This window comes from Pseudochaenichthys georgianus, chromosome 10 (genome assembly GCF_902827115.2).
Source record: "Pseudochaenichthys georgianus chromosome 10, fPseGeo1.2, whole genome shotgun sequence".
NCBI lineage: Eukaryota > Metazoa > Chordata > Actinopteri > Perciformes > Channichthyidae > Pseudochaenichthys > Pseudochaenichthys georgianus.
This window is the reverse complement of record NC_047512.1, coordinates 10814074-10827447: the sequence shown is the minus strand read 5'-3', so window position 1 is coordinate 10827447 and position 13374 is coordinate 10814074. Positions and strand designations below refer to the sequence as shown.

The window sequence follows — 13374 nt, the reverse complement described above, 5'->3', positions numbered from 1 at the left end:
ACAGTGTGACGCGAGCTTTAATCAATACTACAAAGAAGACTGATGTCTATGAGTGAGGCTGAAAAGAAGAACACTTCATTAAGTATTAGCCATTTAGTCAGAGTCATTTGTACAAATACATCTTCTTTTATTTCACGTACATTTTTTTTTTACTTTTACGTTGAAGTTTTCACAATCTAAATGATTCAACAACAAAATGAGGATCTACCACAACAAAGTCCAAATTTCCTACTGGGAAAAATTATGCAAATGTCACTGTAGTAAAATTGACACATGTATTTTGCTAACCAGCAAAGGTACACTTAAAGTAATAAAAAAAGACAAAAATAGGACAAAAAGGTGGTTCATGTACGTACTTTGACCAATCAAGTCATGAGGATCCAAGTGGTATGTTAGATTCTAAACAGTGTTTGAGGACTGATTTTTGTAAATCCTCAACATTTTTCATAAATAAAATCTTTTTTCTTTATTTTCCATTGATAAATAATGTATATTTATTAATATAGGAGTCAATTGGGGAGCAGGGACGGATAATGACCCATAGAAGCCCTTCCTGAATCCATGGAAACTTCAAAAGTCTGAAGAATGTTCTAATGCACCCATGAATATTGCTATGAATAGTTCTTTTGAATGAATATGTACATACATGTACACAATGAAGCATTAGGTACACATATGCAAAGTATTGAACATAGGAAATTATGGACTGTTTAATTGATTTGTTCAGTGAATAAGCATGGCGCAAGACTAAACAAAGTAGGTTAATATCTTAAATACAAATTTGTACTGTACATGGTTCAGCCAAGTCTGTAGATCCAACCCAAAACTGAAACGTTCTTTTTTTTTGGGCATATAAATTTCAAAAAGCTGATAAATGACACCTGTTCCCTTTAGGTCCCCATAGCGACAACAGTTTTCACTCCTTATCCACGTTGAAGAAGTTGCCCGCTGGCAATTTTGTATCGGAATGTCCTACTACGACTTTAGGATTTTGAAACACAGTTTCCAAGCACAAGGTCAATATCCAGTGATTTAAGGTACTGCTCATCTTGATAAGATGCCCCAAATATTTTCACTACCACTCTCCCCGCAAGAATGGAAGTTCAGTAGTCTTATTTTCAAAAAAATACATTGTACTTTGGGCATTTCCACAATCCAGAATCTTGAATTTATAAAAGTCACATCATTTTCATGTTAAAACGACGACCACCAGCTTGTCCCTCTGCCGAGTCAACGTTAGTGCCATTAGACTTTGATCGAGGCACATATTCAACATCTATGTTGTTTTTATGTTTTCCTTTCCCTCTGCTCCAAACGAAAAGGAGCAGGAAACAAAACAAGACCACTCCCAGGAATGTGAAACAACCCATTGCAGTGGACACTAAAATAGTCTTTAGGTCCAAACCGAGGGTCACACCAGCCGTCCCGTTGGCAGTGCTGTTGCTGGGATCTGTGTAGTGCTGGGTCCTGTTAGCGTACAGCGATCCCAGGCTTTTCACCGCCAAGGATGTCATCAGGGTGTCATTCCCAGCACTATTGGAGGCGAGGCAAAGATACACTCCGCCATCATGCACCTCCGCTGACTTGATCTCCAGAGTACCATTGTTGTGGACGGTGACTCTTCCATGGCTCCTGCTTGTCAGGACTCGTCGCCGTGGGGACATCCAGGACACAACGGGCCTGGGTTTCCCTTCAGCACTGCAACGCAACATGGCCTGCTGGCCCTCATCCACTGTGATGGTTTGTGTTTTATTCTCACGGATCTTTGGCTTGGTACATGTCACGTAATAAGACAGGAGCGTGTCCTTAAACTCCTGGAAAGGTCTGCCACGATTACCTTCAGGCGTGCTGCACTCCGGCTGCAGTTCCCCATAGAAGATGGAGGGCCTTTTCTGTAGGAGCCACATGAGACGACAGTCACACGTCAAGGGGTTGTTGTCAATCAAAAGAGCCTCCAGGGCCTCAGGAGACTGAAAAACACCTTTCTCTAGTGTATCCAGTCGGTTGTGAGAGACATTGAGGACTTGGAGCCCCCGCAGGCCCTGGAAGGCATACGGTTCAATGGTGGTTAGCTGAGCTCCAACCAGATGGAGCTCTTTAAGCCGAACCAGCTCCATCAGCATAGCACCTTCAATGTGCCTAATGCGGTTGAAGGACAGGTTGAGGTGGGTCAGGTAGGGCAGATGCTTCAGGGCCTGGTAAGGGAATGAGGACATGTTGGTGTTGGTCATGGACAGAGTGGTCAGGTTGAGGCCATGCAGGGTATTGGCTGGCACATGGTCTAGGGATGGCCAATTATCAATCTCTAAATGCCGCAGCCGGAACAGCTTTTTGAACGAGTAGGGATGCAAGGTGTTGATGCTGAGGTATCGTAGATGGAGACTGACCAGGTTGTGCAGGTGGGAAAGGGCCTCAGTGGGTACAACAGTAAGGTTGCACCTCTCTAAGGTTAGCATCTCCAGGCCTAAAAGTCCACTGAATGCACGGTGAGAAATGTAAACCAGATCGTTGTCCCCCACTTCCAAAAACCTCAGATTGTGCAAGTCCTGAAACATGTAATCCAGAAGGATGACGATTTTGTTGTCACTTATATCCAGTCGGGTAAGATTTGTCAAGCCTGTGAAGACGCCCAGAGGAATGAGCTTGATTCGATTGCTCTTGAGACTGAGAGAGTGCATGGTAAACAGAGCGTTAAAAGCCCCAGGCTCAACATAACTGATAATATTTCCACTGAGGTCAAGTTCCTCAAGCCCAGGAAAGGCAAAAAAGTCATCAGGGTTGATCATTGTCATCTTGTTCTTACTCAGGTCTAGGATCCTGGTTTCCGTGGGGATGCCGTCCGGGATGGTAGGCATGCGCTTGCGGTGGCAGACGACTGCCTTGGTCTGCGCCGAACACTCGCAGCGGGAGGGACATCCCAGAGTGGCACCCGCGAAGACAGCCACGAGGGCCAGTCCCAGGAAGGGCTGCCAGCATGAGACGACTGTGTGCAGCATGACTCTGCTCATACCGTCGACCATTCTGTCACGGTTCTGCCAGAAAAACAGAGAGACAAAGAGAGAAAGGAGGGTTAGTCACTCATTGACTTTGTGTTGGCTGTGAATGAGTTGATGTAACAAGGCAGGACGGATATATGGAAAACATATCAAAGGTGCTTTTACGTATGGATTAGTAGAACAACAGATTGGAGTGTCCATGTCACATTCGTGCTATTCTCCTCCATTTTGTCTATGCAACTGCTGTGCTCCAAATGTTTGCTTGGTATTTTTTCTCAAACAAATTAAGTGCTTCTTTCTCTTTTGCTTTTTACCATCAGTTGTATTTGTCAGTTTCTATTAGTTTTTTCTTTCACCCTCGGGTTATTAATCAAAGCACAAGAACAGGGCTTGTTGAAATGCTTCCCTGGTGAGCGTTAGTTCTTATTTGGATTTTCACCAAAATCAGATGAACTGTTAAAGGAACAAAAAGTGCAGCCTTTGTAGCCAATGGTATCACTTTAGATAATATTTGGAGAGCAAATCCAAGCCAGGAAACATATCAGGGTGACTCAGAGCCAACATGTAGCCTCTCTTCTACATGACATGTTTTTTTTCACACAATATTTTCTGTCTCTGATAATATTGAAACTTGTATCACACCCTTTCGCACCAAAAGAAAAAAATCCGAACATGCCGAAGTGTCCAAGGAAAAAAATCAATCATGGAAAAAATGTTTTTACAGTTGTTCGGTTCATGGACAGGTATGAACAAACTCAGTAACCTAGAACAAAAATTGTTATTCAACGTGGGCAGAATATTTTAAGCAAAAGCATATAAACAATGGTCTCAAATGGATTCAAACAATTACAAACAAATAATTGACTAACAAAATTGATTATTCTGGTAATTGAACCTTATCTATTCAAATATATGGGGCGGTGGTGGCGAAGTCCATAGGGACTTGGCTTGGCAACTGGAAGGTCACCAGTTCAGTCCCGGCAAGACCAAGTGCTACCGAGGTGTCCCTGAGCAAGGCACCGTTCGCCACACTGCTCCCCGAGCGCCGTTCAAAATGGCAGCACACTGCTCTTAACACTAGGATGGGTCAAATGCAGAGAAACAATTTCCCCACGAGGGATTAATAAAAGTCCATCTTAATATATGTATTATAAAATAGTCACTATAACAGGTATGTCAAGTAATTTAAATTAGATACAAGTCTATAATTTAGCTTCATTGTGATGTTTTGTTTTACATCCACTCACTGTAGTAAAACCATGTCTCTTTTTGGACAGAGTGGCAAGGGTTCAGCTTGCTAAAGAAAACACCATTTAATAGCAACAATTAAAAGTAAGGGAATTTGTATTCAACGTCATCTTGTTATATGTGCACGTGTTTGAATACGATGAGTAATATCAGGCTCTTTTGTACATAGCTCAAATGGATATATGCTTTCATATAACCAATGATTAACCAATGTTTTTTACATGCAATTAAATAAATACATTTCGTTTTCTGCCATTCGGGCAAATGATTCAATTACATCTTCATTTTAAAATACCAATATCTAACGTGTCAGGCTTTAGAGGGTTAAAACACAACCATGTTCTTATTCTATGTACTTTATACTGTATGCTGTATTTTCATCCATAAGCTTACTCATATACATATCACATAAGCACCTGCTCATATATTTCACATAAGAACATGACGATAACCATATAAGAACATAATGCACTGTTTGCCAAAAACAGACTGCGTGAGGGGTTAGAAACATTGCAAAGCATCCCTGCCTCATTTGGTGTGTCATGGGCTGTGCTAAATTTAAACCATGAGGGGAATAATCTGAATTTCTCCTCAGGCTTTTTCCATGCGAACAGATTATGCGACAAAGATAATATGATGGCATACCCATCTAAAGAAAAAACATATATGTACTGTACCTAAGAAATCACTTGAAATGGTCAAACTGAGGAACATATGAAACTATAAGTGTCAAAGAGGAACGGCTTGTGTTTCAGAAGATACAATGCAACTTTGTGCACAATAAAAATAGACTAAACTGTTTTCATTTATTAACAATTGAATACATGAAATGTGGTTTTCATTCAAATTGGAGTCAAAGCATAAATGCTATGTTATCAAGGTCTAGATCATGGGTGTGTAAACTTTCTTCACTGAGAGCCACATACAAAAAAACATACAAAGGGGTGGGCCCCTCACTAGAGGTGAGGTTATTGCCTCATAGGTTACATTCTAATTCAGCAAAATCAATCAAATGTAGGTCAATTATGCTTTCTACTTGAATAGGATTTAAGAAACATCACAAGTCTCCAATGGGTTTCAGTTATCCTGTTGCAGCTCATCCCTTAAAACAGAAGCCCCAGATTGCTTATAATAAGGGGAAATATGAAGGGCCGATTTAAAGCTTGTTATGGAAATAAAAAAAAGATGTGTTAGAACATGTTCTCAGCTCTAATTGATTGAATGTCTTTGAATAGTGGGCTTATTAACACATGACAACTACTGTGTAATATAGGCTCACATATATATTTAAGAAGTACAATATAAGACAAGCACGAGTTTCAGGAGGCGGCCATATACCATTATACTTTAAGAATTTGGGCCAATTAGAAATGGACAACAGGCCGCATTTGGCCCCCGGGCCATAGTTTTGACACCCCTGGTCTAGATGGTAATTTTCTCATTTTGTACAGCCTTTTCGCGTGTCATTGGTCTGACATGTCTTTTTCTTTAAATATGTATGCGTATTGAAGGGTCTGTATTATGTGCTGGCTTGTGTATTAGTTACTCATGCTCATTGGTTTTCCCTTTTTCTAATGCAGATTATTCGTGATGCAGAGCTTAATCTTTACCCATTCCATCAAAACCATTAAATATAATAACATTCATGCACAAAACACCTTTCATTCTGCAAAACAATATTGGAAAACTGGATTTGGGTTTTAAAGATTGCTGCATTTTATATTTTAACGGGCAGGTTTCATGTATTTTAGATTTAGCGTCTAACCATATTGTGTATAAAAAAAATCTCAATAGATTCTGAGTAGGATAACACAACACACACTTTTATTAATAATTCTGTATCCTATTTTTGTAGTATAGTTCCTGTATACAACTGCTTACGAAGTGTATACGCATTGAAAATGAAAACAATTCACAATGGTACACACTAGTTCAATCAAAGACATGACTGACTAACACACACACACACACACACACACACACACACACACACACACACACACACACACACACACACACACACACACACACACACACACACACACACACACACACACACACACACACACACACACACACACACACACACACACACACACACACACACACACACACACACACACACACACACACACACACACACACACACACACACACACACACACACACACACACCACCTAAGTGGGTGTCTAATCAGTGTAATGATTGGGGGTATTTGTAACAGTGTGTAATCAGAGGGAGAGTGAGCCTGTGCTGTGACCGCCCTCACCTGGGCAGCAGCTTCAGGAACAAATGCTGCACAGAATCAGGCAGCTGCCCCAGGGGAAACTTCTGCAAATAAAATCCCAACATGTGTAGTGGATGTCTCTGAGTGTGTGTGCATTCAATTATCTTATAATGTCCTTTATGATTTGACTGTTAAGAACATGTAATGAATGTATTTCATGTTATTTTTCTGGTTCACAGTGTGCTGCTTTATTCATTTTCTATTGCAGAACCACTTGGGATGTTACCATGGCTTTTGGCCTTGAAGGAGAAATGCTTTTAGCAGTGTAGCATTTCTGTAAACATCTCTGATTAATACGGATGATTGGCATAATTTAGACAATGTGACCTCAAGGAAAGAAAGTTGCAGCAGAATGAATATATTCTGCTGCCTAAAACAACATTCTGTACTTTCGTGTTCAACAATCAGATAGAAGAAGAAAAGGTAACCAGATTATCTACAAAAGGAGACCATCATCTACTGCCACAAATTCAAATGGATATATCTCTCAAAAAAGTATAACTTTACAGTCAAACAAAAGATTCTGTCAGCTCCTGGAATACAGTGAATACCAAAAATATTGACCTTCAGGTACATTTTTCAGCATTCCCCAACATTTCACTTTGTTCTCCTTATTCTGGAAACTTCTGGTGACATTCAGGAACATTCCTGTAATGGCAGAACTATTCCAATGCACAGTGAGATACGACTGAGCAGTGAAGGTGTTTCCATAATGTGGCCCCTGACCCACATTATTGCAGGGTTGGATCCTGAGAGGAGGAGGATAACAGCTAATGGTGTCTGACTCAGCATAACTCAGGGGTGATGAGGTCGCCTGCGCAACGCCATCATGCCGAGCATATGTACACAAGTGGCCCAATATGAGCCTCACACTTACATAACACTCCAGACTATTAAACACCCATTTGCTCCTGCGCTATGGAGAATGTATGAGAACATATTTGTCTTAGCTAATTTTTAATACCCATGCAGTTCTCTATTCCCTAAGTCATTTCCATCTGACATGCTAAAAACATGCTCCATCCCATGCCGCACGTTACTTTCAAGCACAGCCCGGGGCTAACTAGTAAGAGGATGAGTCGGGGTGACGTCTGTCTTTGCCAGATTGTGCGGTTATTCATGATCCCTCTTACAAAAAAAAGAGAAGATTATATTACCTCATCTTGAATCTTAATGTTATGCTAATTGCAGGAATATTTCTCTATATTTTATCAGGCTAATCTAGTTTTGACCTCGCTGCCCTTGACTTGGTGTCCAGGTGAGTGAATGCTTCATGGGGGGTTATCAGAGAGAAATCGAGAGGTGAGAGAGGAGCTTCTGTTCACAGGAGATTACAATCGCTCCCCGGCAGGAGACCTACATCTCCCCCGGGGTCATAACTGAATTTATATCAGGGTATCTTTATTTTGTACTTTGTTGCTATACAGTAATTATTTTTGCTCACTTAATACAGAACAATGTCCCAATAAGGGATCAATAATGTACATCTAATCCAATCTCATCCAATCCAAACCAATCTTATCTAATCATGATGCATGTGCAGATAATACGAAGGTAAATAATTACACAAATATATCAAAGTGTAACTAGTCGATTCTTTAACTACACTTTGATATATTTGTGTAATTATTTACCTTTGTATTATCTGCACATGCATCATGATTAGATAAGATTGGCTTCCTTATATTTTTGGTACAAAGACAGCTGTAATGCTTTCCTTTTCTGTCAAAGCCCATAAAACCACTAATCACTGCTTTTAGTTTTTCACAATTACTTTGATTATTCAGCCATCTACTACCGGGGATCGGAACTGCAAAGACATGTTAAAACAAATAAGTTATGCTCTTCCTGTTTTGATTGCACTATACTGTAGTTAACACATTTGTTTGTGCAATCAAATCAAATCTCATTTACCTGGCAGCAGACGGAAATGCAAAGTGAAAGTGAGGCTTATCAAGAACCAATCAAACGTTGATTATGTCATCATGCTTTAGCTATTAAATGCGTGCAACGTTGACAGCATAACGATAAGTTAAAGCAAAACAATACCCGTATAGTGTGCAATAATGCAGATAAAAAAACAATACCTACAACAACAATGATTTCTTAACTACATGTTTCATTCATGACAGAAACAAGAGTAATGAGTATTTCAAATCAAAAGTGTTTTTTGAAAACACTCAAATGTCGTGACAATGCAGTCGACATACAATTTAATAATCTTATGATCCTTAGCCTAACCTTGATTCTTTAGTGCAGTCAAACTCAATTTCATCGCGGACCACATCAGCATTATGGTTGCACTCAAAGGGCCGGTTGTAACTTTAAGACTATATAAAAATACATATATAAATATATCATATATATAAAATAATGTATTATATTACATCATTGCCTCTGCATTGGATTATCATCGGATAGGGTAATAATTAACTACGTCTGAAAGCAGAATTCTTGGGCAAATAATTGCAAGTCTCTTCAGTGCGTATGTCCCAAAAATGATTTAAAAAGAAAAGCCAAATTCTGGAGAAAAAAGAAATAGAAGTGACATTTTGAAATAAAAATCTAATTCTGAGAAAAAGGAATTCTATGAAAAAATGCATATTTTTGAAGAAAAAAAGGCAAATTCTAACAGCAATACTAATACAATAATTCAGCCGTGGTCCTCAGCGTCCTCTTCCCTGTAAGCTGCTCTGAGTTACATTAGCCAGCATCTCCACAGAAACATGGACATTTTAATTGGAGCAAATTAAATCAAGCAATCATGGGTCAGTTTGCTCATCAGTGACTCTTCCCCTGCCGGGCATAGTGGACACCCACTATCTATGTTTGATTTCAAATTATTTACTTACTAATTACCCCAACAGCTCCAATAAGAATATAATTACACACAATGATAAATGAAATCACTCAATGATAGACCCGACTGTACAGGAGGTCAGCTTGTTAGACCGCAACATGATCCTGACAACGGAGAGTTTAAAGTCTGACTCGGTATGACCTGATGCAAACATGTCGAGTCAAACCACATTATAACTTTGCCATTATTCAAGTATTTAAAAAGAAATCATATGCTTTGAAATTCTTTGAATTCGAGCTGTAGAAGCATGAAACCTTTTCATGCCTCAAAGGATTATATAAACTGTAAATTGAAGTGAAAACATGGAAATCAAAATCATAATACAGATTTGACGCACTAGCAATGTCACCATTCGTCACTGGCCGGCTTTTCAACCACTGCATTCTGTTCACGCTTACTCTCTTTAAGCCGCAATCCTGGCACACTATTGGTTGTAAACATTTTGCTTTGGCTTTCATCTGAGGGGTAAATTTGCACACCCCTGAATGCTCACAAGGCACTTCTTATTTTGCCCAAGTAGTTTGAGGATTTAGATAACAACTTGGCCCCTGTGCAATCAACCAATAAAAAGCCACTTGTGAAATTGGCCTTCCTCTATCTCCTCGGGAAAGGTTTTCAGACTGTGTTTGATGTGGCCCCCAGGCACTGATCATTGCACATAATGTGATTCCTCTTCACACAGGAAAGCCTCCCCGTGTTTATGGCGGATGGTGGCAGACAGTTGCTTTCTTTACCCGGCAATTATCAACACCCCTTAAAAAGCATAATCAAAGCGTCCAACTTTGATATTTTGACTTGGAAGACGGCTCTGGAGGAAGAGGCACTTACAGACAGAAAAGGAGGATAAATGAACCCTCAAAAACTTGAGCAAAGCCACAGAGGAATGTGGCTTCCTGTGTGAGGAAGAAAGCAATAATGAAAGCAGCATTATGTGTCATGCAGGGAGAGAATGTGCTACACACTGGGTGCAGCAGTTATACAGCAGCTCTCTTGTACATTAGCATCTGACATGGCTGCCCCCCCCCATCATTGAGCCCAACTCATCGTAATGTAATTGGCTGTAATGAGGAATGAATAAGAGAGGACACTCTTAGAAAGTGCCAAAACGGAAGGAAAAAACCCGACAGTATGGACAGTAATCCTGTTATTTCATAAAATAAAAAAAAACGTTGCCACTTTAACATAATGCTCAGCCTATGGTAAGTGTCATCACTATACAGTATAGTTATCCTTCTGGGCAATTATTTTTTCCGCCACAGAGATAGTTAACATGCAAAAGCAGTGTTTGATGTCTTAATTTCCTAGATAACTACAAAATAACAGAACATCCTCATACGGGTCACTGTAGGGGAAAGTTATTAAATCACCATTCTATTTTAATGAGGCTTATATCTTATAATGATGCTACCCTGAAGGAAAGATGTTATTAACTTGCAGGTTAGTTCACAGTCAGAGTGTGCAATTAACCCACCTTCTCAAAAGAGCATGGGGAAGTAATCAAATGGGATCATAATGAGAGGGAAGAGACGGCAGTGTTCTTCGCCTTATCTATTATTGAAGCACCTTTGTAAAGGGCAACGACGCTTTACGGTGTGCTTTCCAAAATGCAAAATGACACTGTACTTCTTTAATAAACCACTGTCAATCTGACTTGTTTCCAACATAATGCCTCCTCAGGTTGTGACCCGGATACGATTACACAACCCAGTTTCCAAACACAAATAATTAAAAGGAGGAGACAGCAGCACTCCTAATGATATCATATTAAACATAACAGCCAAACCCTTGGTATCTCTTTATCCACACAGATGGCATTTCAAAATCGTGTTTGTAATTGTTGAGTTTTCACGGCCGTTTGCATAAATTGGATTCAATGTGTTTAATTCATTAACACGCGAGCTGCAAGAGCATGATCATAGCTACATGATCAGGGGGGTTTGGGACCTAAAGCCCATAACACTGAGGATCAACAGCCTCGGGGCAATAATAGGCTTCTGTGCACAAATTGCTCTTCTGCATGGCTTGCAGAGCGAAGTCAAAGCTCAATTAATCCGTGTTAATTAGAGATAAACTTGGTAGATTGAGTCGGTTGCTCTTTTCCGCGACTGATAACCCCTCGGTTTAGGAAACGAGTCGGAAACGGCCGCATCAAACAGTCGGATCTCGATTCACCCCGCGAGAAAAGCCTCTCGGAGAAGAGAGTTAATCCTATGTGTTGTAGCTATTAGAACATCTGAATTTGGAGACAATAAAGAGCTCCTGGAAAAAGGTAACAACACATGGTAATTAAATATGTGAGGATACAAATACAGTGTTCATTTCATTACATTTACAAACTGAAAAGAAAAGAAACCCACCTATTTGTCAGTTCATTAGAGAGCTATGTGTTGAGTTTGACTGTAGTGTATTTGTCTAAGTTAAAATGACACCCACTATCCGCTCCCATTAGACTCTTACTATATGAACATTAATGCACCTTTATATTGATATTGAGGAGATGTGATGTGCTTCATAGCAGTTAAGCAGGCTTGTAAAAGATGTGAAAAGAGAGACTGTCAGCAACTCATCTGTAAAGACATTTGATCTGCTGTTTGGTGTTTCACATTTTGTTTATGTTTTCAAAGCTGTCTGAACTGATTAGGTATCTGATTTGTTAAAGATGTATACCGGAGACACATCTGCCATGACTCATCAATCAGCCAGGCTGCACATATCATACCATGGTGATATACTGCATGTCGTGGCCAATAAGCAGTAAGGAGACATCTCTATGAAGTCTTTGGTCCATTGTCCTGTGACCTTATTTTAACTACAAGCCCAATACGTTTTTTTCTTATAAAAAACACTTACATTTAAAAAACCAGAGGAAACACACATACACATTCGAATTGGTTATGACTCATCTTGAACTCGTCACTATGCACCAATACAATGATCTTTAGCAACAAGCTAACACTGCCCATCATACAAAAAACACACGCCGTTAGCTGATAGCTAGCCGAGCCTTAACAGCCCGTGGTGTTTTTATTTTACTCAAATATTATGTTGTATTACGCGATTTAAAAAAACAATTTTAGATACAGTTCTTAAAATGATTTCTCTATCATATCCTTTATTGTGAGTGTGGAGGAAACTTCTGTGTAGCAATGCATTGGGAGTCACCGACTCATGAAGGAGACACAGATTTAATACAAGCATCGGCCGGAGAAATTCACATCACAAGTCACACAGTCAAAGGGTCTGACTGCACGGGTGGTTTGCCATGTCAAATCTCCTCAGCCTCGCATCTTGGTAGACCCTTTAACTAGTTTACCGAGAGCTAATCAGCATATTGGGGGAAGGTATCCGTGAGCACCTGGAGACACTGAATCACTCATCTGACTCTATGGCTCTGTGACCGAGAGTTGACCGGTCATACAACTGATAATGGCAGCAATAGCTGAGACTTCCCATTCCTTAAGACAGATAACAGACTTAGGCTTGGTCGTAAATGTCAACAGGCCGAACGGTCAAATATCTTAAGTAAAGACAAAATTAATCCCTCACAGTGAGGAAATGAATATCAACTGTTAGATCGTTCACTAACAATCGCTACTGCTATCAGTACAGGTCTCAACAATCCAGCATTGAACAGACGTTCTAGCTGTGCTGCTGAAGTATAATGATGTCTTATATTCTAATTTAAGATTGGTAATCACACACATTCACCTGTAAAATCCACCTGTCACAAAGCCACCTCTATAATCAGAAATGTACATGAGGCTGACAAACATTTCTGTTGTTTCTAAATACCCAGAACATATTAATATTCCACCTCAGTACAAGCAGCAGCATCCACACACCCATTAATCAAGGGATACATGCAGGACTGAGATGATGAAAACAGATCTCTCACCATCTGCAAGCAAACACCACTTACTGATAATATATGCCACACCACATGTAGGCTTCGATGTAACATATATTCTGTTACAACAAACAC

At 39.9% G+C, this 13374-nt stretch overlaps 1 protein-coding gene across 6 annotated transcripts in view; it reads right to left on the bottom strand.

The window, feature by feature from the left end:
* Positions 1-106: 106 nt before the first annotated feature.
* The window catches only part of lingo2 (leucine rich repeat and Ig domain containing 2), a 240796-nt gene continuing 227528 nt past the window's right edge, over positions 107-13374 (bottom strand). For all 6 annotated transcript variants that reach the window (XM_034093222.2, XM_071204598.1, XM_034093218.2 and 3 more), the window contains one exon: positions 107-3032. In XM_034093222.2, the coding sequence (XP_033949113.1) occupies positions 1179-3020 (1842 nt within the window). In that variant the 5' untranslated portion in view covers positions 3021-3032 and the 3' untranslated portion in view covers positions 107-1178. The remainder of the gene's footprint in view (positions 3033-13374) is intronic.